At 37.6% G+C, this 26369-nt stretch overlaps 1 protein-coding gene across 6 annotated transcripts in view; it reads right to left on the reverse strand.

Moving 5' to 3' along the window:
* The window catches only part of FRY (FRY microtubule binding protein), a 256359-nt gene that overhangs the window by 25712 nt on the left and 204278 nt on the right, over window positions 1–26369 (reverse strand). For all 6 annotated transcript variants that reach the window (XM_062567139.1, XM_062567142.1, XM_062567138.1 and 3 more), the window contains 13 exons: window positions 23300–23485; window positions 21097–21295; window positions 19550–19671; window positions 18603–18790; window positions 17618–17712; window positions 15274–15881; window positions 13835–13932; window positions 13572–13742; window positions 8695–8835; window positions 7958–8137; window positions 6773–6934; window positions 5876–5950; window positions 4643–4813 (listed from right to left, as the gene is read on the reverse strand). In XM_062567139.1, coding sequence (XP_062423123.1) covers window positions 4643–4813; window positions 5876–5950; window positions 6773–6934; window positions 7958–8137; window positions 8695–8835; window positions 13572–13742; window positions 13835–13932; window positions 15274–15881; window positions 17618–17712; window positions 18603–18790; window positions 19550–19671; window positions 21097–21295; window positions 23300–23485 — 2396 coding nt within the window. The remainder of the gene's footprint in view (window positions 1–4642; window positions 4814–5875; window positions 5951–6772; window positions 6935–7957; window positions 8138–8694; window positions 8836–13571; window positions 13743–13834; window positions 13933–15273; window positions 15882–17617; window positions 17713–18602; window positions 18791–19549; window positions 19672–21096; window positions 21296–23299; window positions 23486–26369) is intronic.

Here is a 26369-nt window from a genome sequence, read left to right on the forward strand (position 1 = left end):
TGAGTAATTCCCACTCAGGACATGTCAGACAGACATGTACTGAATGGGCGCCAAAGGGCATAAATTGCAGTTAATTAAATTGCAATTTTACCTCCTTAACGATCAAAAAACTTGTACAAATAGATCTTATTTTGCAACACTGCACTTCAAGGCAATGGATTTTGGAGTATGATAGAAAAGAGGGAAAGTTCAGCTTTACAACACAAAGCTCAGCTTTCATGAACAAATACAAAGAAAAAAGAAAAGAAGAAAATATAAATGTTTAAGAAAAAGACAATCCAGAAACGCAAGAACTGTAATCTGCAAGAAACACAAAATTAAGGAATGCACTATATTCAAGAGCAAATGAAAATGAAATTGTTATGAAGCCACAGTAGCAGAAAAACCCTGTGTTTTCATATAATGGGACAAAGATCATGTCGTAACGTGGTGTGGGGATAGAAAACATCAAATATTTAAGAAATTAGGTCTCCTTAGATTGTAAAAATGATCGTACAGTTCCCAACTACTTATTTCAACAAATTATTTGGCACTCCATCCTCCCCTAAGAAGGCTGGAGAACACGTGCAGCAATGGGACATCCTCCACAAAACATCAGTTTCAGAACTAACAAATGACAAGAGGAAATATATAAGCAAGCAAGCAAGCAGAAATGACTGCTGTGGCTCCCTGGTCCTCACAATGGCTAGTACAGCCAGCAGTTAACTTTGCAGCCTGTGTCTAGGAGTGTATTTCTTGGTGCTCTTTCATTTTGGAATGTATTAAATAAGAAACTCAGAAAAAAAACAGTGAAATATATAAAGAGGCAGTTATAGGAATGCAATTAAAAGGAGAGTGAATTAAAAGTGATGGAAAGGGTACATGACAGATGAAATAACCCAGAGCAATTTGGGTTAGCGTAACCTTGCTATAGGGGCACTCAGAGTCATACTGAATTTAAACAAGAGGTGAACACATGTTTATTAAAATAGGAGTTATGTTTTTTGCAGTCTGAAGTGGTTTTTCTTTCACCGGTAGCAAGCAGGAGGGAAGACATAGCTGAGAAGCTATTCATTTTTATCTAGAGCTGCAGCAACATTATCTCCTATTTGAAAAGCCACCAGTAATATATAAGAAAAGAGTTCTTATAAATGTGCCTTGCCAAGAATTAGCTGGCACTATGCAGGACTTTGGATGACCATGGCCACCTATTTGGTAGCGGAGCAGACTTGCCATTCCAGCCGTTCCAAGCATTGCAAACCTGGTGGAAGGGGAAGCACTGAAGGGAAAGTAAACAGGGAAGCAACTTTGTTTGGGGGACAGAAGTCTAGATCCTTGATAAAGACCCTAAGAACCATGCAAAACTTGCTGCAGACAAATTTTTACCCTACTGCATTGACAAAGTATGCAAATACTGTAGGGCATGGGCACTAGTTCTGTAGAACTCAGTAGTAAGCCACTACTTCCCTATGTTTGTATCTTGTAGAGCACTGGCCTTTTGGGACTGAGATTTTGTTGGTGCTTACGCTTCAACAGTAATTGACATACAACCTCTCAGAAACCAATCTGTAAAACACTTGTTGCTGCTGATTTTTGTATCAATTGTACAATTATTTGTGTATCATTTCAATTCTTGATATAATATTGAAAAACTGCAAGTTAAGGTCCCAAACTTGCAAATGCTGACGTGTCTTTTCAGTTTTCTTCACACGGTAAATGATTCCAGCAAAGTCAGTAGGAGTATACAGCTGAATTAAATTAAGCGAGATCATTTGCAATATCAGGCCGGTATGCAGTGATCTAAACTGTCTAAAGAGGTCCCATTAATCAGCATTAGTTTAGCTAAGAGGAGCCAGTATATCACAACAGAAAAGCTGGATTTATATATTACATGTCCATATAAAAAAATGGCACTAACTTTACTATGTTTTAAAAACTAATTAAGTTCTTTCTTTGTTTCTACCTATTACTGCTGCAGAAAGATACAAAAAATAGAAATGGCCTAATTTCAAAATGCTGATATTAGATCAAGAGAATTTAAAATTTTTAAAGCCAACTGAAGATGTCAAAAATAAATATCTTAAAATGAAGGAGAATGTCTCTTAATGATTTACAACTTATTTTTTGAAAACGACCTCCAAAACATTTCTAATACAAGACAAAAAATGAAGCACCTATCAGAAATGCAAGCACACGCACATTCCCCCCCCAAACAAGCACACACTAAAGAGGGGTCAAACAACAAAACTATGATGTTATTCTATCATACAAGTTTGCAAGAAGGCAGAACATACACTAGCATATCTGAGTTCAAGACTTACCTGAAGTTCCTGGGTAGCAGATATAACAGACAGAAAAACAAATAGAAAGAATCTATGTAAAATTACTGTATTAAAGACATCATGACAAACATTTGCCTACAATTGTAAATAATGTTATCACAGAAACTTCAGATCTTCAGACCTATCTTTCAAATTTAAAAATATCCATGGCTTGCTTTCACATCTCTATTAAATTTCACAGAGGTACACCATGTGATCTGGGGATGATACAACCATCACTGACCTGTTTAAATCATAAGATTTTTTGGAAAGGCTATTTGTGCTTTTGCGAGTTTAAGTTTTCCAACACTGTTTTATTCATGTTTATGAACAAATCAAATTCAGACACAGTTTCAACTGAGTCATTAGCGACATAGCTTCTTCTATTGGGTTTGAATTTGGTCAAAATATTTATTTATTTAAAAAGTAATAAGTCCGGCCAGACTAAACCTTGGAATGCAAGGACTCAGATCTATGGCAGTTTTAGATGTGTATTAAACATAAGGCTAGATTTTTAGTTTTACTTCACATAAAAAAAAGAGAATTTTGATATCCGGTCTACGACCAACGTAAGACAATTAGCATATTGACTAATTTTGGTCTCAGTCTTCAAGTAAGCGACATGTGTACAAATCTTTGCAGAGTCACGCTCCACAAGGTCAAATCTTTTGGATGGGAGTTGCTCTGCACTGAGGGCCAAGGACACAGAGCTGGGAGGTTCGAAGTCTCTGCCCTACGCCCACATTAATAGTACTGAAAATCTGCCAGTTCAGTGACTTGTCTACCATTTTGGTATTTGTTCTCCTTCTGAGCAATGAATGCCATATTTTCTTCAGAAGATTTTATATGATGATATATATATATATATATATATATATACACACACATATATACATACATATACACACATATATACACACACACATAAATATATATGGTTTTAGCTAGTGAAAAGAAAGAAGAAATTTCTAAATGTCACTCAGTGGACAAACAGTAATCACATGATAGTTAGTCATATGTCTAGTCTCTTTTGAAAGAATTTAAGATACTGAAAAGCTCGCAGTGAGTATATTTTTGACAGTTACCTGGCATTGCTGTTTTATCATTTATCATTGTTTAGAACATTAAAGCTCCTTCATAATACTTGGCCAGTGTATTTTCAATCACTGATGCCACCTACTTATTTTTTCAGCAAAGTGATAGGCTACTGTGAGCCAAAATTACCACATTTTGTACAGAGAGTACATAGAGATTCCTGACTTGGAAAACAAGGACTTTGTGATGTCTCTCCCCATTCCTTCATCCTTTATCTTCTTTGGAAAGAAAAAAAAATCACAAGTACCTTAAATCACAGTTGAGGGGCACCTTAAATAGTACTACTGTAAATCTACTGCTGGGAATGCTGATTATTTCTTTTTGCACATGTGTTCTTCTTAGGGCTAACAGTGATGCCTGAGAGAATTCAGGTCAAAATCTGGGTCCGGACTATGACAAAACAATTTACTACACTGTTAGGCTGGCTGAGTGTTTGTCCTTTAAGTACTTCAAAAGAACTAACAAAATTTAAACTTTTAAATAGCAACAAATTTGTTAGACTTGTTTGGCAATGAATATACATTTTTTTGCCCTTTCTCACTCAAGTGGAAAGAAACACTCCAAGTTTGGTGCAAGCAAGGTTAAAAGGTATTTTTAACCCCTCACCCCCAAACTTCAGCACTTCTTCAACTATTTCCCTTCAGCAGTTTCAGCTAAAGGTGAGCTGACAGGCTTCGCCTGCCAAGACTTGATCTAGCCCTCGGGGTTCTGTTTAGCTCCTGTATGAAATGATGAAATCACTGACACCTAAGCAGCGTGGAAGGTACATCTCTCAAAATGTTAGTGATTTCAACCGTAGTTGCAAGAGAAATGTAGCACCCCGAAGGCCTAAATCCAAGTTTTGGAGGGTTTCTCATGAAATAACAGACTTGAAGCAAATCTAACTTACAGATTTTTTAATCTGCAAACACATTTTTGTTAACAATTTGGGACTCTAAAATTGTATTTAAGCTAAATTTACGTAAAAGTCACAGAAGCTTGATATTCATATCGGTATTAGAGCAGACGCTTTATCTTTCAGTAACAGTTTTGCAGCGTTTCCTAAAGCAGACTCTGAAAGGAAGGGTGTGGTAGCCTGTTACTGTTTTGCTACTGAAGCAAACACTAAGTGAACATTATAAATAATCTCAGCTCAAAGATTATAGTTTTACAGTTAAAGTTTTATTTAAAAGAAAGAGTATAGGATTTAGCAGAAAGAATACCAAACTGTTTTTAAAAAAAGCTGTTTCAGAGAAAATATACTGTACCTCCCCATCTTCCAGTTCAACATCTAGGAAATCAAAGTCCCTAAAGACTCTGAACTGTTGTTCACTGTTTGAATCATCCATGTTCTCCTGCTCCCTGGTGCCGTCTTCTGAAGACACCAGGCTTGTCTGGTGCTCAATCAGATCCAAATCACCACAGGAAGAAAAAATTACCTACAATTCAAAGAATTTCTCTGGTAAGAAAGTGTTCCCTCCGGTTGTTTCTTCCTAAAAGCTGTAATTGGTTATTCGGAAGTCTGTATTTCCAGTACACACCTAATTCCTTCAGTGAGTATTTTTAGAACACTCTTTATTATTTATGTTGGACAGGTGCCTTCAGATTAAACTTGTACAAAGAAGCAACATCGTTCCTGCAACTGCAGGAACGCGTCCAAGAATATTAGAGCTACCTCCTAATGGCTGCAGACTAATGTTGCCTAGATGTTTGTATATGTTTACAGGAACAAAATTCAAAGAACTTAGCAAAGAAAATGCTGTCAAGGTGATGAGTTAATAAGTTCATCAAAAAATCTTTAGTTAAAAATGATGCTTGAGAATGTGTCATGATAAGAAAATCTAACAAGCTATAATGTTTCCTTTCCTACTGAAAAATAATCATATCTGCTATTTAGTTGAGAAAAGGCAAAGGTTTCTGTCCTGCAGAAACGAGGAACCTGTTCACCGTAATACAAGTGACATATGGTAACATATTAAAATACACTCAAAAATGTTCCTATTTCTGAAGAAAATATCTGATAACTATTTTATGAGCTTTCCCATAGGGGATGATCCATTGCCCATTTCCGAGCACTCGTCAATATTAATCTCTAAAGAGCAATGTTAGAACTATTATTTAATGGAATAATTAGAACCTTTTATTTTATTTCTGTAATTTAATTTTGTACTTTAGAAAGGCTCTAGATTGGTAATACCAGAGATCACTACTTTCTACCCACTGAGCTGGCAATAAGTAAAACCTAAAGCATCACAAATTTCTCATAGCAAAATGATATGTAGCACTGTATGTAAATACATCTTTAAGTGAGAAGGTCATTCACTCACTGGTCTATACACTCAGAAATGCAGCATGGGCCAGTGAAATTATAATAGTAGAAATGTGACATGAAACTATGCAAATCAGGTTAGCAATTCTGGGAAATAAAGTTCTCCATATTAAAAATTTAAGACAAAAGAAAAAAAAAAAAACAAAGGAATGGTCAATACAAGGCTACTTACTGAAGGGTTTTTACTCAGACCAACCTCCTGACCACACAGAGATAGGACATGTACCAGCTTTTCCTTTGTTCTTTTCTAGAAAACAAGACATTTCCAAGTTAGCATCTTTTTAACCACATATTCTCCTGGTGACTAGAGACATAATTAGCAATTTTTAATTAGGAGGAAGCAACCAAAGAATGACTACATGCTGAAAGGATTGCTTTTGGAGCAACTGTGCATACAAGGATATATAAAAGTAGCTGTTAATTATTTTAGTTTATTATTTTTAAATTAGCCCATTAATTCTATTCAGCTTAATAAGAAAGCACTGGATCCTGTATATCACTTCAAAGGGACAACTAAAATGCCTAAAATTAAGCACATGCTTTTTTTTTTTTTTTTTTTTTTTGAGAATTGATACCTGAGTCGCTATAGATCTGCTGTATTAAAAAAAAACAGTAAATACATTTATTCCATCTGATTTTATTTTAACTGGCAGCTAATCACAATCAGTAATGCAATCAAACATCACTTTTAGAAGAAATGTTTGAAGGAATTTTTTATATCCAATTTCCAAGGAAACAAAGCTTCCAAAATTTCACTTTGTGCTCTCCTTGCTAATGTCTGAACTCACTGGTCCATTTCAGCTAAACCTGATATAGAATTAGAGGTCTTAAAGAGGCACATTTCCTATGAGATAAAAGAAAAACACTGGCTGGATAGGAGGCAGTCACAGTGCAGTCCATTACCGGGTAGGAGAAGGACATTCAGGGGGCACCTGCAGCCAGACAGCGACGCTGGTGGAGCACTGCTCAGGCCATGAGGGCACAAGCCTTTAAAAACCCAGTGTGTGTTAAATCCACTGCTCCGAGAACAAGTTGTTAATGAATAGGGAGCTTCTCTAAAGGAGATTACCTGCGAGTACTGGGGTCTCTTCCAGCTCACAGGCACAAGCACGTTGGAGTTGGAACCTGATGAGGTTGAAGAAGTGCTTCGGGTGACAGCCATTGCCCTTGGCTTACCGTCGCGGCCGGAAGAGCTCTGCAGCTCATCATATCGTCTCCCAATAATCGGAGTCTTAAATGAAAAATAATTGTTTTCTAGTACTGTTCTCCACAGTGAACTTATAAAGGAGCCTGTTACTTCAGTTGAAGAAAAAGATTATTCTGAAGATGACAAGCACGAGAAAAACAAGGAGTGCACCAAATTTCATGTCACTCTGTAGGTATATTGCTCTCCTTTGTAAACTCTCAGTGGCTGTTGCCATGCCTAGTATTTAGTGCCTCAAGAGTAGCTAGGACTCATAAGCAACTGCCAAATTACCTTAAGAAGGAGTAAAGAAAAAAGTTTATGAAATTTATTCCAAGTCCAGATTTTTCCCACATGTTGTTTTAAGGATTTTTCCTAAAAATGTTGACCACTCTCCCCTGATCCAGCACACACTAAAACACTTTCTTGGATTGATGATAGGACACAGCATTTTCTAGAACTGTATTTACAAGAAACAGCTGGAAGAAACCCTATACAAGGTGCCTTTTTATGCTGAAATTTCCCTTTAACCCAAAGTCTCACTATTACCTGTATGAAGAAGTCCATAATGCTAAGATCACTCATGCAGCTACTTAACTATTATAAAGTGATTTGGCCACTAAAGGCAAAGGGTCCATTCAATTCTGTAAAGCTAAAACACGCACAGCGTTTGCAGGATAAAGACTGCTGTGAAAGAGTTCAGTCAGAAGCTAGGTATCACTGCCTTAAACAACGTATTTCTGTGTTTAAACGATTATAGAGAACTCTGGTATGTAAGTATAAATCACTTGTCTGGGTGATTTTATATATATAGTATATTTACATGTTACACTTGACATAGCATTTCCTTGAGTGTATTTTAAATACAGTTGATAATGTCTTATTAGAAAACTCTAAATGGAAAGCCAGAATGTCACTGTGAATTGAGAAGAACTTAAGAGGCTTTCTGTTCTGTAATTTTATTTTCTTTCCCCATTTTGCAACTTTCTTAAGGAGCTACAACACACATTTCAAGATTATCAAATGTGAGATGAAAATCAGGACTTTAAGTAGTCAGATTACAAAGAGTACCTCTGAAATATCAAAGTGAAACTCTAAAGTCTTCCCTGGTAGCTCCTTGGAGGCACTGTTCCATACTCGATGTATTTCCATTTTTGAAAGATCGCTGTGTTGATAGGACGGCAAAACTAAACTGGCAGAACGAGAAACTACCAACTTCAAGATATTCAAGGCTTCTCTCCAGTGAATGCTCTAGAAATAGGTATATTTAATCAGCAACTTGAAAGATTCACACGTATTCAAGATCATTTACACTCCACAGTTGTATTTTTTGCCACATAAGTGAAAAAGTGGAACTAGCATACTATTCTTTCTCCACCTCTCTCTTGCCCAGCGACAAGGCACAAACATAGAGAATAATTTCAACAGCAAAGACCGAGACCCTTGCCTATAGAGTCATTCCTAGGGAACTGGCTCACAAGGTGGGAGAGCTAAGTGCAAGACCAATTTGGCAGCTGAAGGGTTTAAAATCAGGTCTCCCACCTGAATGCTTTAATCACTTGGCATAAGCATAGGGGCTGGTGCAGAACCAGAGCTCTTCAACAGAAGAGCCGACCCGACACACACATTTTTATGGCTTCTAAGCAGAGGGAGGTATTTCCCCCCTCCCCCCCCGCCCAGAGGCAGGTGCAGAAGTCTCCATGGGGAGACTTCTTAAATCTAATCTTAAATTCTTGCACAGAAAAATAACTATTCACAGTAAATACTGCTGAGTTGCTATTCTAATATACAGAAGATAAGGTATTTACCTGTACATATTTTTCAATGGTTTTTAGCACTTCCATGTTAAACTGTTTAACAGGAATGGCAGATAGGTCCATATAGCTAAGAAGACTGTAGATCATCTGTAAGAGGGACTGCTGCATGCTGGGAAGACCCTTCTCTAGAAGCTATTAGAAGAAAAATAAAACATTGAAAATAACTACATTTTGAGACTTTTCTCCTCACAGAAAAAGCTGCTAGTCTCATAAATACCAACTGTATTGTTAATCTTTCCTCATTCACTGATTTTGCAATGCTGTCTTACAACTGTTTTACAAGTGATGATGATACAAGTGCGAAATAAAATATAACTTTAAGTCGAAAGCGAACTGTCAATGTGTTTTTATAATGAAACATTCATCTTATATATGCCTGCTCTAACTTATCCAGAAAACACATTCAGGAATTGGGTAAACTGGCAGGTAAATTTTAGACTGTAACTGGGGAAGAACAACCAAGAAAAACAGAAGTTTTTTTTATTTCTACCTTTGCTGAAAGTCAGTGGAGGAAAAGAAAACACACTAAAGAAACAAAACTACTGCTATTCAGACATTAATATATATTTATCCAAATATAGTTCATTGCCAGTGTTCACAGGCTGTAACTGCCATGGAAACATTTCCAGCTAAGGAGGAGAGCAGGGTCCCTGGGCTCCCTTACTGCTGATGCTGATACAAAGACAGGCTTGATCTAAATCCCGGAATTTTGGAACACCTGACCGTAATCCTGGAATACGAGAGCCAGCCTTGGAATTGCAACCGTGCTTAAACATATACACGACAGTAATTCAGGAGGCATACAGAAAAGACATGCTACACTAGTGCCCGTGCACGCATGTGAAATATTTCAGCTGAAAATTTCCTGGAAGGCAGCAGGGCCGTTCATGGGTAACAGGGAATATATCACTCCCTCCCCATGGCATTTCAGAGGCAGTGCTAGGGGTTACTGGTGGTTCCAAGACTAAACACTGTCTTCCTATTCAGGACCACAAAAGCTTCTTCTAATACTGGTTACTGGAGATACTAGGATCTAGAAAAAATTACATATAAAAACAGTGTGGTGACTTATGTCACTAGTCTTTCTTCAGAAAAAAATGTCAGTTGTTATCCAGATGGAAACTAGTAATTTACTAGACACCCTCGCCGGTCTGAATGAAAAGACTCCCTCTTTATTTTGAATGAAAAGAATTTATGCCAACTGAAATGGAAAGATCAGGTAGCACGGACCTAACCAGTCCTGCTTTTCTTTCATTGGTAATTATGAACAGTACTTAGTGATTTGTAAAAAAAAGTAGGAAAATTAGTGTTGAGTAGCACAATAGACAGAAATTACTATGCTTTAACTATTCCTCCATAAAAATAAAGCACAAAATCTTAAAATTAAAAGTACTACATGGCAAGCAGCTCTAGTCCATGGATACCTTAACTGAAAGATTTCATTCCATTAGCATCTTGCAGAGGAAGGCTTGATTCCTTCTTTTTACTTAGTTTCATACGATTCAGCACATGAGCTGGTATATCACTGTAGTCAAGGGACAAAGGCTTGGAAGAAGCAACTTGGATGAGAGAAAGAAGTTTTATGTTCTCTGATGGAGGCTACTGATAATTAGTGATAATCACTTTCAGGAAAGGAAAAAGAAATCTTGGGGAATAAGTGGGATTTTTGCCTCTACTGCTGGCTAGAAAGCTGGTCTAGAGACTTTATCTCTGAAACTTTCTAATTTCCAGTCCAGCCCAGTAAAATTCCCAGTCCCGTTTGTATAAATTTGTTCTTTGCCGTTTGTTCTTTGGCTTAAACAACTCTTGCCTTTAAAATTCAGTATGTTTGTGGATGGTACTAGTTTTTATTTGTTGAGTAACAAAAATAGGAGCAAGGTGGAGTTCTAATAACACATCATTCGGGTTAGTGAGTTCCAGAACAAAGAGGTTCCTCTGTATTTGTAAAGAGAAATCTAACCACTCTCAGTGTTTTTTTGACTCTGGTTCATACGAACTATTTTTAAAAAATTGTGGATTCTTCTCTAGTGAGGGTAGAGCAGGGTCTGGAGCTTCCCTGGGCTTGGTGACCCACACACTGTTAGCGCCATCCTTGCAGAAGCAACTAACCCAAAAGGAGGAGGACAGCCAGGCCTCCACCTCCAAGACAGGCTGGGCTGGCTGCTGCTGGCTGGCCTGGGCTGCCATGGTGTCAGCACGGTGACAGCTCCCTTTGTAGCAGGTGGGAAGAGATGTTCAGCTATGGGACTATTTGGGCATTCAAACTTACGTTTTCCATACTCACTGAGGAAAGAGTAAAAAAAGTCACCTGACAAACCACATCTGAGGGACAAGGTGCCAGCTGGATAATGCCTGATCTCGGACATTACTTCCCTTGCGGCAGAGATGTTTTAATCTCTAGTGATTCCCTGGTCTTGGATGGTTTATGAATGCTCATATAAGCAATCCTCTATCAATGAGGAGGAAGAAACTTCTACTATAAACACTTTAATACCCACTAAGTGATTTCTTGTCTCTTCTTCTGTATCAGTTATTTAAGTCTAGGTGTGATCCTGGAGTTAATGAATCACCAGCCTAATATGAGACACATGTCTACTCAGATATGCTCCTAGAATGATTGTGCTCTTATGATATAAGGTTGATTTTTCAAACTAATATGCAAAGATCTAACATAAAATCACAGTAAGCTTTCAGCAGATTGTTTGTATTTATCTGCCTATTCTGATTTGGAAGTTCAAAGTTCTGCTATGCTAATAATATTGATTTCTCCTCATCTGTAAACTGAGATCCCCAGATATTTGTCCAGAACAAACGATCATTTTTCATGGATATAACTGTTAACATATGAAACAGCATAAGGAGCACTGCTTGTCACTGTAAGTTTCAGATAAGAACACAATTGAAACATCCTATTTTAAGCCAGGATCATATGCTTTGCTGACAAGCCAATTGCCTGACATCAGATAGGTTAAATGCAGATTTTTGTTCGGAATGGCAATAACTGAAACTTTTCCATCTGCTGAGAGTCTTTGTTCTTACAGTCTTAAAAAATCCCCTGCTGAAGGTGTCTCTACATGTGATATGGTTAGTGTGGCAACAAGGTTTGTATTTTTTACTCTTAAGCCCTGCATGTCTCAGCATCCCTGAAGCCCAAGCACTGGGGACTGACCTAGGATTGTTAAAGCACAAAGCACTATAACCAACGGCTGTAACGTTTCCACTGCGGACTGCCCGGGGTGGTCTTCACTCATTAAGCTTTACATATTGATAGTGTATTTTCACCATCTGCTTACAAGAGAGACCAGTGAATGATTAATCCTGATCTGAGGATCAGCTCAAGAGGAGATAATGGGATAATATTCTGATTGCTGGAAAAATAATTTTCATGGCCACAGCACACTAAATAACATGACTTCTTGTCCTCTGTACCCCTTCTTCCAGACTAGTGGCTACCTTGTGTCCATACAAATATTTCCCAGACATGACTCAACATAACTGCAGTCAAGATAAATACGGAGAAGGGAATGCTTGTTTACCACTCTGTCATCCTATGATGATGGTGCTATGTAAGGAATGGGCCTTAATTCCGCCCACAAAAATGCCTATTAATGCCTTAGTGTGGTGTTAATCTACAGCAAGGAGAAAGTGCAAAGAAGGGGTCCTCAAAGAAGGGCCTCAAAGCACAGGGGGAGGCACAAGCAAATGCCTTCCTAAGCCTGGGAAAGCAAACGAGGAAGAGGTTAAACTTCAATTTTTATAGCAATTGTTTATTACCTATACAAGTTTTTGTCTGTGAAGGAAATGCTTGCTTTGGAAGGATTTAGAGTTATTGTGTTTGAAGCACTAGTAATTCTTCAGAGTCCCTAAATCTTAAAACAGACTGAAAATCCCCAGGGTCCTGCTTCAGTATCTTACAGCAGAATCATAGCTTTCAGGATCAATGGAGATCTGACATGACTGTTTAATTCAAGCCTCATGTGAAAACAAGGTGAGAAACTGCAGCTTGAGGCAGCAGGGCCAAGTTTGCCCTGAAATCTGAGTGAATATGAGTGCATGCTTGCCCTCTGGGCTTCTGAAAATCTGTGGGCAGCCAATATTAGATATGCCTGCAGAGTATTCTTAGACCCTTTGGCAGACAGGAAGAATATCTGCTTAAAAAAGCTGGCCTAAAGAAGCAAGAGAATTTATGCAATGAATATTCAACTGCTTTCTCCCTGGATGAGAGGGGAGATTTGAGCTAGCTCCCTGTTGCATAGAAGTGAATGGAGGAAATAGTGTCCTGGCATTAACTGTTCAGAGGAGGTGGAAAATCAAGGAGCCTAAGCTAAAAAGCAGAATTTAGCCTTGGATCACCAAGTAACAAAACTGACAAATGTTACAAATAAGTGATGAAGAAGGAGGAAAGGCTGGCAGCAAGATGGTTCCATTCAGTGTTAAGCAAATGCATAGAAATTTGTATCAAGAACCACATTCTTATAGAGCAGATGATAGTGGGCCAGGCTACAGTTCTTATTTCAGTTGCTAAACTCTTTCTGGTATTAGTGCTTCTCTCATTTTCCTCAGTGGGATATAAATTAGGGTTGGCCAGTTTATCTCTTTTTTTGCAGCATATATCTTACCATCTCATGAGAGAAGATGCTTTAAGATGCATCAGTCTTGCAGACCTACCCTGGCTTTAGTTTAAGTAGTCAGTATTTATTTCATACAGTAATTTTGTTTCTTTTCCCTGATGATTTCTGATCTCCACTCTTTATTGTAAATAACAGCTACAGAATTACAGCCCAGTACAGTAATCTCCAGGAAGATTTCAGCTCTTTGAGATATTAGGCAACAGAAAAATTAAAGCAGTTTGATCTCTGAAAACTTACCTCAGCCAAATACGTAACCATACTCAAAGTAATATCAGCAAATGCTTCATGAAGGTAACGGCAAACCACATTTACCCAGGTAGCACAGTCTCTTGTATAGCTGTGTGTTTTATAAAGGGTCATGACATGTGCAAGATTTGAAAGCTTGGGGTTCTTTTCTTCCAAACAAACCTAATTAAATATAAATATCAAAAAACATTAAGAACAAGGCAACTGTATTTATAGGGTTGAAGGATGTACAACACAGAAAATAAATCTGATACCTGAGCAATCCTTTCAGCTACATCTTTACAAAACTGGTTGGGACTGTCAAAATGCTGAATTAAATGAGGCAGGAGACACAAAACATTCAGTGGAAATCCTAAAACATGAAAATACAGAACAAAATGTATAGTTGTGATGGCAGAAGCCATGGTGATCTTTCAGTTGGTGTTTGTGGAAGGTCATGGTATCAATATTTGATTAACCTCACTCAGACTGTCAAATTGTTCATGTGACTGGCCTCACCACTTAAGAAGGTTTTGAAGCTAGGAGATGGCCTCTGCCACCTGCTAGCCCCTGCTGTTAGTGTAAGGGCTCTGTCTGGATACTGGAATTCAGCTTTTCTGTGCCAATTCACAGCTGGTTCAAGGTAGTCAAAGAACTAAGGGCAGAGACTGTAATGGGGAACTGTAACAAAAGCTGCTCCAGTTTAAGAGGGAGTTGAGATCTTAGAAATCAAGAAGCTGTAACCAGACACAATACATTTTTTGCAAGGAAAAAGAAAATCTAGACCTATTAAAATAACTTTCTAACCACTCATTTTATCTAATTTTATACACTTAAATAAGTGGCCTAATTTGGGAGTATAATTTCTCTAGGCTTCCTTTATAGTCAGTGACGAGAAAATGATACCTTCTGAAGGTACCTTTAAGCCTATGTGTGGGTTGCCCAGCCATTGTCTGGACCATAAGTACCATATAGGTGCTTAAATTTGGGTAGGCTGTTCATTCCATTCATCCCCTTACTCTCTAAGTCCAAGCTTGTTTTGACTTAGTTGGGAAGTCTGCAGAATTGTTTTAATGTCTCTGACTGAGATTGAGGAGTAAAAATCTGGAACAATCACAGACACTCTCTTCAGTATAATGAAAAATGGTCACAAGCTTCATTTATATGATTGTGAATTTCAAAATGTTATCTTATTTTCTTATAACCCAGCTCTCTCTCATCACTCAGTAATGTGCTACTGTAATTTATTTTAAAAGTGCACAAGAATTTTCAATATTTATATGTCTAGTAAAAATACTGTGAAGCACTAATTTAAAATCAAAATAAGATGCAAAATTCTGAAAGTAAGTCGATGGAAATACTGGCATATTATGTTCTAGAAAATTTGACAGTGTCTCTTTAAATGTGTTTATTATAGCAACACACAGGAACTTTATACCATGCCAGGCCCTAGAAATTAAATGTTAAAAAAAAGTGAGTCCTCTTGTCAAAGAACTTATTGTGCAGTACATTCACTTTTCAGAAGCACATTATATTGCTATGAAATTTCCAAGAAAAACACCCAAACCAAAGCAAAAGTACTAATGTACTACTTTAGAACAGCAAAAAATGTCATTCTTGCTTCTGTGCAGGTAATCTAATGAAGTTAATTATCAAATATCAAAGAATTTGAAAGAGAGAAAAGTTTTTATTTTACTTATACGTATAGTTTTACCTATAGCTTGAGAGGAATCCACCATAGATATTCGCGACACTGGTGTCAGCAAACTGAAGAGCTGTAGTGTGAGATCAGTGGTAGTAAGTGAGGTGAATCCTTTCAGGAGTAGCTGCTGAAGCCCTGAGAAATCTGCCCACTTCAGCTGCCCTTGCAACTTCTCTAATTTCTCCCGGTTTTCAGCTTTATCAAGCGGCAAATGAGCCAGTAATTTATTCAATAGCCTCAATGCCATTAGATACTCAAACTCAAAATCTGACTCCATCAAAGCTACAGCAACCCAGAAGATGGTGGCCAGTAGGTTTGTTGGATTGTTAATATGGGATGGGTCAGTAAGACTGTCCTTTAGAGAAGATGAACTTCTGGTTTTAGAGGAGAGTCCTTGCTGGGTGCATGCCTGAATTCTATCCAGTGTGGCACTGCGTGGTGGATCTGAGGACTTGTCCACATCTCCAAATTTTTTGGGTACAGAAAAGCTCCTCTGGTGCCTGCTTCGTTCAGCAGTGGCTGTGTTATTGCCTGCAGCTCCAGGATTCACATTCAGCTGTCCTGTGCTTTTCCGGTTTGCAGTCAGTTTGGTGCTTGATGTTAAATCTGGTGAGGATGAACTGAACCGAAAATATATAACATATATTGTAATGTGTGTATTCACATTTGGAAACTGGTACATACAGACTGCAAGCTAAGTACTTAGCAAAATGTAAAGAAATATTTAAATACAAGTAGTAAAACACTAGAGTTTCTCTTGTATTCTGTCATTTTTATTCCAAAAGTGACCACAGATCTGACTGAAATGAGGTTTGTGTGACACTGCACCAAACCAGAGTAGGACAGCCTAAAGTCTGAACAGGCAAGAACAACATAGAGACAGGAGAGATAGAGCAGGAAAGTGACTTGTGGAAGTGCCCATATAACGGGGCAGCAGTAGAACTGAAAACTGAATTTTGGTCTTTAAAATGTTCTTATCAGTAGATCAAACCCTGAACTTGGCATAGCTTGCGCACAATGGCAGGTGGCTTACTGGCTAATGCAAAGAACCACGGGAACTAAAACCAATGCATTCTGTGCAGAACCACAGATTTGCCACATTATCTTCAAGAGACCTGTCAGGCTCTCCTTGCTAGTACAGGTCCCTCAGAAACCTTGTAGTCATTGCATCCTCCTTCCTGTATCCTAAGAACTCATCAGATGATTTACATAAAGCAGAGCTGGTTCTCGTTTAATGACTGATGGCACCTCACGGACTAAAATGTGATGATCCAGACAGTCTGTATCAATTTTTTGTACAAACATGCTATGTTGATATATTAAATGGAAGTTAGTTCTGGAGAACAGCTAATTCCTGGATTTCTACTCCTATTCCCACTTCATAATAGTGTAAGCTCCTGCTGTCTATAACATTTGAAGAGGATCTTATGGAATCAGTAATGCCAGGACAAAGACTATTGAATCCCACTGCTTTCTGGACTGTTTCTTCTCTTCTGCTTCATCTTGCTCTTTCCCAGAACGAGCACTGAAGAAAGCTGAGTAACTCTAGTCTCTAGAGAGTAAATGCTGTAATTCTCCACCTCTGCTCTGTCACAAAGCAATATGTGTGTCCTGCCTTTGCAGTATAATACACAACACCATGTATTTTGGCTTTAGCAGTGACAGTCCCTGTGCTTTTATGCTGCCTGTGAAACTTGGTAACTTAGGATTTTTTTCCTAACATGTTCCCCATTCTGTTGTTATTAGCAGTTGAATAGGCATTAACCTTCCCTCAGTACTGTCCATAGCAGTTATGTCCATTTCCATAACAGCTGTGTTATGGAAAGAACTTGCAATTTCCCTCCATGTACCTTTGTTTCCTGTTAGATCACGGGTCTCAAAAAGATGGGCTATGCCTCTGGCAGAGTCCACAAATAATCTACACCTGGGACAGAATTCGCTCTTGTTTTATTGAGGAGAACAGACTATGTCCTTTTCCTTGTTGAGGAATACTTTATATGAGAATGACAGGTGGTGTGAAACCAATATTCTAAAAACCATTACTTTTTCCTAAATATTTTTTCAAGTATGTAGTACAAAAATAAAAGGTATAAAAACACAGTGTTTTTAAAGAATGCTAAAATATGTTATAGACAACTGAAAGTAAGAGAGAATTTATAATGCATTGAAATGTTCTGCACATTACTTCAACTGTTGCAAAATTTGGCTCAAATATGTTCTTGGTCTCATTCTATAAATGTTACAAACGAGCTCAGTCTTATCAAAATCATTTTATGCTCTCAAACTGCAGAACTGTACACTTAACATCATGAGAGATTTTTTAAAAAAAGATACAGTTAAAAGGACAAGCACTTACCGAGATAACACTGTCAAAAGATCACTGTTTTTCAAACAATCAGACAGATTATCCACAGCAGCTTCCAAAGTAAGTAGTGCTTCCATTACATAGCCCTATCAATGCATGAGAACAGCCATTTCAATAAATATGCTCAAAAACATTGTTGAAAAAAAGAAATAGAAATCTAATGAAAACAGAATGTATCATTTCACCATGCCATTACGCTGCACATTAAAATGTCACTACAAGTGTATTTTATTGTCTGCCTCTAAATGATCTGTGAAGGCATCTGAGAAGCGCAGATATCTCATCAGGGGAATGGTAATGGCATACAGAACCTCTGACTTGCAGGTCACTGATTTAAATTCTGCACAAGCAGTGTGACAGAATATTACTGTCATCTTGTGGCAATTTCATTACCTAAGTAAACTATGGAAGTGATGTCAGTTTGTTTCTTATTAAAAGCTTCTCTAGTCTTGAATCTCATAATAAATAGGATCGGACTATAAAAATTTCAGAACAGATTGTATAGCTATACAGCCATCTGGTTCACTAAGAGAGGACTGGATCAAGTTAGGATAAGGTAGGTAAGTCAGCATAAGTTTGTATTGTTCTGGGTGCTATAATTTTAATTCTAAAAGACAAATATTTGAGAAATGAGATGGTGTCTACTTCAGGCTGTAAGATTACATAAGCAGATAAGAGGATGGGCTTCTTAATGCAACTTAATGATGTGCAGCAGGAAAAAATGGTCATCATGCTTTCATTTTGTTTCACATTCACATGTTTTCTAGATGTTCTCTTTAGTGCTAAGTTTGTAATAGTTTGATGAGGGCTTTGAGAAAGTACGTGTAGATTGAGTAAACTCAGAGTTACCCTTTCGTAAGGCCACATTCTAGCTTGCATCACTTGATTCCGGCACACCTTGTTAAAACTATAATTTTAAAATAAATATACTTTAAATCAACAGTATTACACAACATTATGAACCACACATATGTACCTGAATCTCATCCCCATGCTCTCCAATAACTTCCACCAATCTCGACAGGAGATCAGACAGTGCATGTGCAGAAAGGGGCTGCTTTAAGGCCCTGAAGATCTGGAAAGAACGACCTGCATAATGTCTTGAAGAACTTGAAAGAGCTGTTTGTAAAGCAACTTCACTCAGATGCTGCTCCAAATGAAAACCTGAGCAAAAGAGTCCACATTGTCAATATGTCAATATTTTTTTAATGGCAGGATTTACTACAGGCATATCACGGCTGAATCAGCTGTGTGGGGAGGGCATGCACTGTAGTATAACATGTGAGAAACCAAGAAGCACAAATGTCTTGTTTTGGGAAAATTTCTCACTTCTTGTGGGATCTGATCCAAGGCCTACTGAAGCTAATGGAAAAACTCATAAGCCAGCTTGGCTTTAGATTTCAAAATGTTCAGAATTCACTGAGTTGCTGTCAGTAAGAATAATGGATGGCTTCAAAGTTTGTCAAGGAATTGTAAAAAATTTGAAATCAGAATGAAGAATTTCAGTTTTTGCAAAACAAAGAAACACTTCTAGAGTCAAAATTATAGCTTTGAAAAGCCTGTTTTCTTATATTCTGTGTGAAATAAATGTAAGAAATAGGAAAATATAAGAAGTGGGAAAGTACTGATGTTGCATTCTACTTTGATCTCAAAAAGTATTTACAGGACATAGAGGAGTTTTTATCAATCAAAATGCTTTCTACCAATAGGATTGAAGGAAAGTTTGATTTAACATTTAGCCACAATTCAATCTAATAGGATTTTTTAAAAGTTATTCCTTAATATGTTATAGACCCTTCTTATGATACACTATACATTATGCTTCTGCATAAGCAGATCCACTAAAAGGAAGATCACAGTATAAGCACTCACTGTGACCTTGATGGAATAGTCTTATAGCTATGAAAGAAAAAGTATTACTACCTGACTTGGAATCTTTAAATACAGATACAACATGACGCAGAAAATTAGTGAGCTGTTCAGCACTCTTGGTATTCTGATTTTTAGGCGTAATATCTTCATGGCACCAAAGTGGACCAAATGCCCTTAAGGAAATACATAACAAAGTGAAAAATTTCTTTGAGTTGTCTGAAAGAAACGAAATCATTTAAAATATGTAAACTGTAAATGCAACCAAATATTGCCATGGCTATGGCCTGGAAAACTCGTGACTGAACACAATGTTATGACCAAAATCACAGAATCACAGAAGAGCTCAGGCTGGACTGGGCCTCTGGAGATCCTCTTGTCCAACCCCCCCTCCTCCCCCCCTGCTCAAGCTAGAGTAGGCTGCCCAGGAACATGCTCAGTTTGGTTTTGAATGTCTTAAAGTATGGAGACTCCATAACCTCTCTGGAAAACCTGTTACAGTGTTTAACCTCCCTCACAGTTTTCTTATGTTCAGATGGCATTTCATATGTTTCATTTTGGGCCCATTGCCTCTTACTCTGTCACCGGCACCACTCAGAAGAGTCTGACTCTGTCTTCTTCACAGCCTCCCATCAGCTGTTTAAAAACATTGGTGAGATCCCCCTGAGCCTTCTCTTCTCCAGGCTGAAGAGTCCCAGCTCTCTCAACCTAGCCTCACATGACAGATGCTCCAAGTCTTTCATAATCTTTGTGGCCCTTCACTGGACTTGTTCTAGTATGCCCGTGTTTTTCTTGTATTGGGGAGCCAGATCTGGACCCAGCACTTCAGGCGTGACCTCACCAGGGCTGAGTAGAGGGGAAGGCTCACCTGCCCCGACCTGCGAACAACACTCTTCCCAGTGCAGCCCAGGATACCACTCTCCTTCTTTGCCCACAGACAAAGGCCCCGAGGGCACACTGCTGCCTCATGGTCAACTTGTTGTCCACCAGGACCACCAAGTCTTTTTCTGCCAAGCTGCTTTCCAACTGATCATCCCCCAGCATGTACTGGTGCATGGGGTTAATACAGATAAATAAAAATTCCTTTTCTGTATTTTACAAAAGTTTTTATTTAAAATGTATTTCATACCATTTTAAGAGCAGCACAAACAAATCCTTTTTTTTGATTTTTTTTTGAAAATAGGATCTGCCACTTGCATTCAGCAATTAAAATCAATTAAGATCAATTAAAACTAGTTTCACCATGGCCTTTCATGGCACGCTGTATACCTTCTATCTCATTTTATAATAATAAAACTGTCTTCTTTAATTAATTTTGTGTTGAACGTAATACTATCAGGCAATTAAACATTTTATTCTTGTTAGGCAATATTTTTCTAGTATTCCTGACACTGTAAGGCTTTTAAGTACCTGATACTGTAAGGCTTTTAAGTACCTATCTATCTACAGGTATCAAAAAAGAGGAATGGAAGTCTGTAATTACTATACATACTCAGTCATTTTCCTTTGATTCTTTCAATTTGCTACAAATAATTGCAGAGAAGACATGTAACTATGCGTTTCAAGTGCAAATAAAAGCAACCTCTGCTTATCTCCATTACCTGGTTGTCAGAAACTCAATTAATTTGTTTGCTTTCTCATCTGTTTCAGCAGCAGTGTCCATGTCCTCAATCTCCTGTGTAATCTGTGGGAGATTTCCACTGCTGCCTCCCAGACTGATACTGGAGGAGGTGGAACTGGAGCTCAAGCCGGAGTCTGGCACCGGAGACGACTGGTACTCCCGCAGAAAGTCAAAACCACCTGTCAGGCAGAGAGGAGGAGATAAAGCCGGAATGCATGAGTTACGCCAGCATTACAGACGAACGTGTAGGCCAAGCATCTCTTTTCCAACAGTGAGCAGCTGAAACCTTCTACTGCAAAACACAAATCCCACAGAATGCAACCACTGTCAAATTCCAATGGGAGAGAAAAATTGGTAATATAGTTTTAAACCTGCAAAATCCAATATAAGATGAATAATATCAAAATCAAGATAGTTTTTTACTGCATGAAGGCTACAATACTTGAAAAACAAATATTTCCTGGCATTTTACATTCAGAACTATGCCTTTTTGTAACCTGCACTCTTCATCAGGCCAAGTCCATATGAAGTTCAGCTTACTTATCTGGTCTAGTCTGATGCTGAAAAACCTCTGCAGGGTGTGAATTTTAGGAAAATGGTGTCCTAATTTTACAGATGCAGTGGAAACTAAGACACAACGGTTAAGGGTTCCATTCCATGCCTGTAATAACTGCAAACACTGGACTACTCACATTAAATATTTTCAGTGTTAAGGCTAAACATCTGAGCAGTGTTCACCTAGGTCAAAAGCTTGCCAGCAATCCACAAGCCAACTGAAGAGTTGGAATCAGAAACCAAACGTCGTTTTCTTAATGTTAGACTGCAGTATCTACCATAGAAAAACTAGCCTTGGGAAAACACAGGGAGCAGGAGGTGCTTCTCTACTGACAATATCCACTGTAGGTCAGGAGACTCTTAATTTAGTTGCCTGACATTATGTGGGATGACCTTGAGCTTAAGTATTTTCACTTAGGATTCTTTGCTATAGCTACTCACCCACATTCTGACTCTTTATATGAGTTAATTAAAAACCAATCCAATTAAGAAGTTCTGGTAACTTCTTAGACACAAGAGGCACAAGGCCCAGATCCAGGATACTAATTAGGTTTTTCAAGAATAGGAATATAAAAATGTTTTACTCTGGTAGAAAACCAATAATAAAATTTAAATTGTATTTAATAATTCATGGACATGCATCAGAAAAGAGTTCCAGTGGAAACATAGTTCCAGTGGGAAATTCATGTGTGAGGTAATTTTGCTCAGACTTCATTCAGAATGAAAACTTAAAAGCAAAAATTAATTTATTAATCTGAAATATATTTACTGAATTCCCTTCCTCTCATTACTTTAAGATCAAATTTTCATATCCTATCAAAAAAGAATAAGCAATTATCAAGTAATATTATTTATAAAGTCACGCTATTTATTGCTTTTGAATATGTTGCTAAAGAACCACTGAAGAGACGCTATTTCGGTAATTGTTCCTTTTTCCTCCGTTTGTCCTAAACTTCCTTACCCTCTCCCAGACAAATAATCCTATCTTTGTATTTCTACACTGTTTCTGTGACTTCTTCAACTCTCAACAGTATTCTTGCTTTTAGTAATATTACATGACAACAGTATACCAGCTCCTTAAAAATAGAATTTGCAAATGGTTAAGAAGACTCATCTCAGCAGAGGTCTGAGGTAAGCTTCCTGAAATAGAAATAGATTTCAGGACAGAAACAAAGTGTATTTGTTATATAAAGTAGATTGTACTTTATGTGAAAATTTAACTGAAAAATGGAAAACCTGAGGTGAATATTCCTGCAGCTCTTCTTGTATTGGAATTATTTATTCTTTTTTTTAATGGTGAAGACTGATTGCCCTCATTTAAAACAGTCCTGGCTTCCTGAGGGAAAGTTAGGAAGTTATTAGCCATACTAATGTCTAAAACGCTACATTATATATTTTGCCTTGCAGCAGAAAGCTTTCTTGCTATCATGAAAAGTTATCTAGTAACAATTTGGGTGCTTCTCTAGGGTAGTTCACATGGAATTAATATTAATGGAAACTGTTCAGACTTGCGAACTTATTATTCTAATTTATTAAAAATATTATATTTTAGGAAAGCAGCCTTGACATTTCACTTCTCAAAACCTCTCAGTATCATGCAATGTTCCCATCTTCGTGTGTTTTATTACCTGTATAAAGATATTCAGGTAAATATGCTGGTTGTACTGTCAGAGTCTTGGTTTCATTCATCTCTCTGGTCTGAAGAAGCACTGATGCAATGGCTTGGTAATTGCTATTGCAAGATAACGCAATCAAAAGATGAAGCAATAACTTTTTACTGTGTTCAAAAACCTCAGGGCGGTAATGATCAAGACCTAAAAGAAAAGGTTACAACAGTCACTGAATATGAAGTAATAATAAACAAGTTCACATTCCAGAAATAGTAAAAATTCCAAGGTAGTTCATGGTAACAGTGCAGAACAAACAAAAGATACAGTATTTCCAGCCACAGTTACCAGAGTTTTTGCTTCAAATGTATATGTACATTTAGTTTCTAGACTGAGGTCCCACTCACCAGGTACAAGGGATGTGTGGCAATGAAACTTTATGCATTCTGTTGCACTGCAGTGTTTATTTGATGGACCTGGAAAACTTCTAAAGATGAGAAATTCTTGGTGATGGATATAATTACTTTGCTCACCTCAATATCTGACTTTTTTTCACAGACCGTCAGTTTTACAACTAGTGCAAAATGAAAGAGATTATTATTGAGCTATTAAGAAAGGAATTGACAAACAAAATCCCTTGAAAAATAACTTCAACTACAATGGGACAGCATGAGAAATTAATCAGTAGCTCAGTGTGCGAAACTAAAACAAAAGGTCCAGCACGAAAAGACTCCTGGCAGTGAACTTTAGCAGTGCTATGCTATTTGTATGTATGCTCCCAGATTTGAACACATTTTGAATAACTTGTAATAATTACAAGTTACAAACATAAAGGAAATAAATTTTCATAAAATATACTGCACTACATGGTAACAAATTCCTTTGAAGAATTCTCTTTCAGTATCATCTAGGATATTTGAAAATACTTTCTGCTGTTTAGGAGCAGTTTCAGTGCTGAACACTATTCTTCTTAGGATATAGCCCTATTTAAAAAGCAGCTCCCTCTTCACTCTAAGTGCCAGCAGCCAATTGGTCTTTCAAGCGAGGTGTTTTATAACATATTTCCATCACACTGGTCCTTGTCTGACCTGCAAAAATGCAGTTGCTAATACTGCCATGGTCAAAGCAATGTGCCTTTGGCTGTTGCGGATAAGATTCCCTGTCTCACCCACCCACCAACAGCGTCCTCCAGAAGAGCTACCACCAACCTGGCTACTACTTGTATCTTGTTCCTCCATTTCCTTCCACCTGCCAAGAGATAATGGCTCCATTCTACCCTATTCTAAGGTAAACACTTAAGAGTGCAAAGGGTATAGGAAGTTTTTATTAGATGAAGCTAAGTTCTTGACTGGCAGCAACTGTGACTTAAATTCTCTATTTGTTAACCCTGAGCGTTGCATGAAAGTGTTAATATAGATATGGCAACAACGAAGTAAGATGGATAGCTCAGCCCTCCAGGGCTAGGTAATTCTTAACTTTGAAGAGTGCCCAACAGAGCAAATTTGTGTCTTGACATGGACACATTTCCATGAGAAAGTCATCCAGCTGCTCATTTCACACTGGCTGCCAAGAGTTTTTAAACAGCAGTGATTTTCATGCACTAGACACAAGCAGGTTCACAGCAACAGTCTGTCTCTCTGCTTCACTATCAGTACTATTTAACATCCAGCTAAACATATTTTGCAAAATTTTTTCACTCCAGTAATTTCCCACTTCTTCCAATACATGAAAGGATGCAGACTCTCCAGCTAGGCACCATACTATTTCCAGTTTCCTTTTCAGTCAGGTTCATTTGCCTGCTCACATTTCGATGGGAGAGAAGTACTTCATATTTAATCACATGCATATGTTTGACTAACATGTTCAGCATTACTCCCTTAGATCCTCATGAAAGAGGTCTACTACAGACTACAGAAAGGTTTCTGCAGGAGGTTTAGCAGCTCTTGAGAAACTGTATTTGAAACTTGGAAGCTATGATGCCATCTTAGCTTCCACTATGTCAAACCAGTTACATTTAGCTTTAACTTCACATTTGAGAATTGAGAGCTCCTAGCCAAGGAGCTGTCTCAAATGGTATTCATAAATTTTTCATTTTTCTTGTGAAATATTGTAATGTAAAACATTATTGCAGGAATAAATCAGTAAAGATATTATTATAATGAACTGGTAATATCATAACTCTTTTTGCATATATTTATTTGCACAGCTTCTTACAGCACCTTACAGTTGTCTTAACTGAAGTGGCTATCTTGCTGCATATTATTCCTGTCTTAAATTATTTATTTATTCTTGTGAGAATTCTTAACTGTAAATACCAGTTTTCTCATAGTTGTTACAAACTAGACCAAAGAGGCTGTTGGATCAGCCGCTGGTTATTGATTTGATTCATACACTTAGCCATTTCTCATTCAGCTCCCTCTTGAATTTGAAAAGTTTACAGCAATATAAAAAGTAGTCAGATTGTTACAACCAGCCACAAAATTGGATTTAACTTTTCAAAAATAAGAAGTAAGGAATGCATGTGAAATGTCATAATGAAAATGTCCCTGGAAGCCTGATCTGACAAGCTTCTGGCTTAACTTTTGCTCTGGTATTTCTTCAGAAGTGTGTTGAAATCAATGTACCAATACAAAATACTTGAAGATCTGATAAGTGTGCATTTTCCAACAAAAACTTATTTCATTAAAAATTTTCAAACAGAACAGTTGTTAACAGAGTAACGGAAAAAGAAAATGAGGTTATCTTCTTCAGGCATATATAGTACAGTATGTCACATATATTCCAGCACTGTTCTGTAAATTCCCAACTTAATCTCTTCCATCCGCTGAACAAGAAACTCTTCTCAGATTGCCAGTGAGTAGATTTAGTGGCAGCCACAGTGATCAAATGAGGACTGTGATCTCTATTAAAACCAACTTATTTCACAAGTGCCTGGCCATGTTTATATGTGAGAAGCATTATTCATCAATCATGAAAGTTAGGTAATGGCTTTATAACACCAAAGACTCTGGTGTGCTAAAAAAATTAGGCCATGCAATCCTCAGACTGTTAAGTGCCAGGATAAGGAACATACTGGTCACCACCCTACACC

This window comes from Rhea pennata, chromosome 1 (genome assembly GCF_028389875.1).
Source record: "Rhea pennata isolate bPtePen1 chromosome 1, bPtePen1.pri, whole genome shotgun sequence".
Lineage (NCBI taxonomy): Eukaryota > Metazoa > Chordata > Aves > Rheiformes > Rheidae > Rhea > Rhea pennata.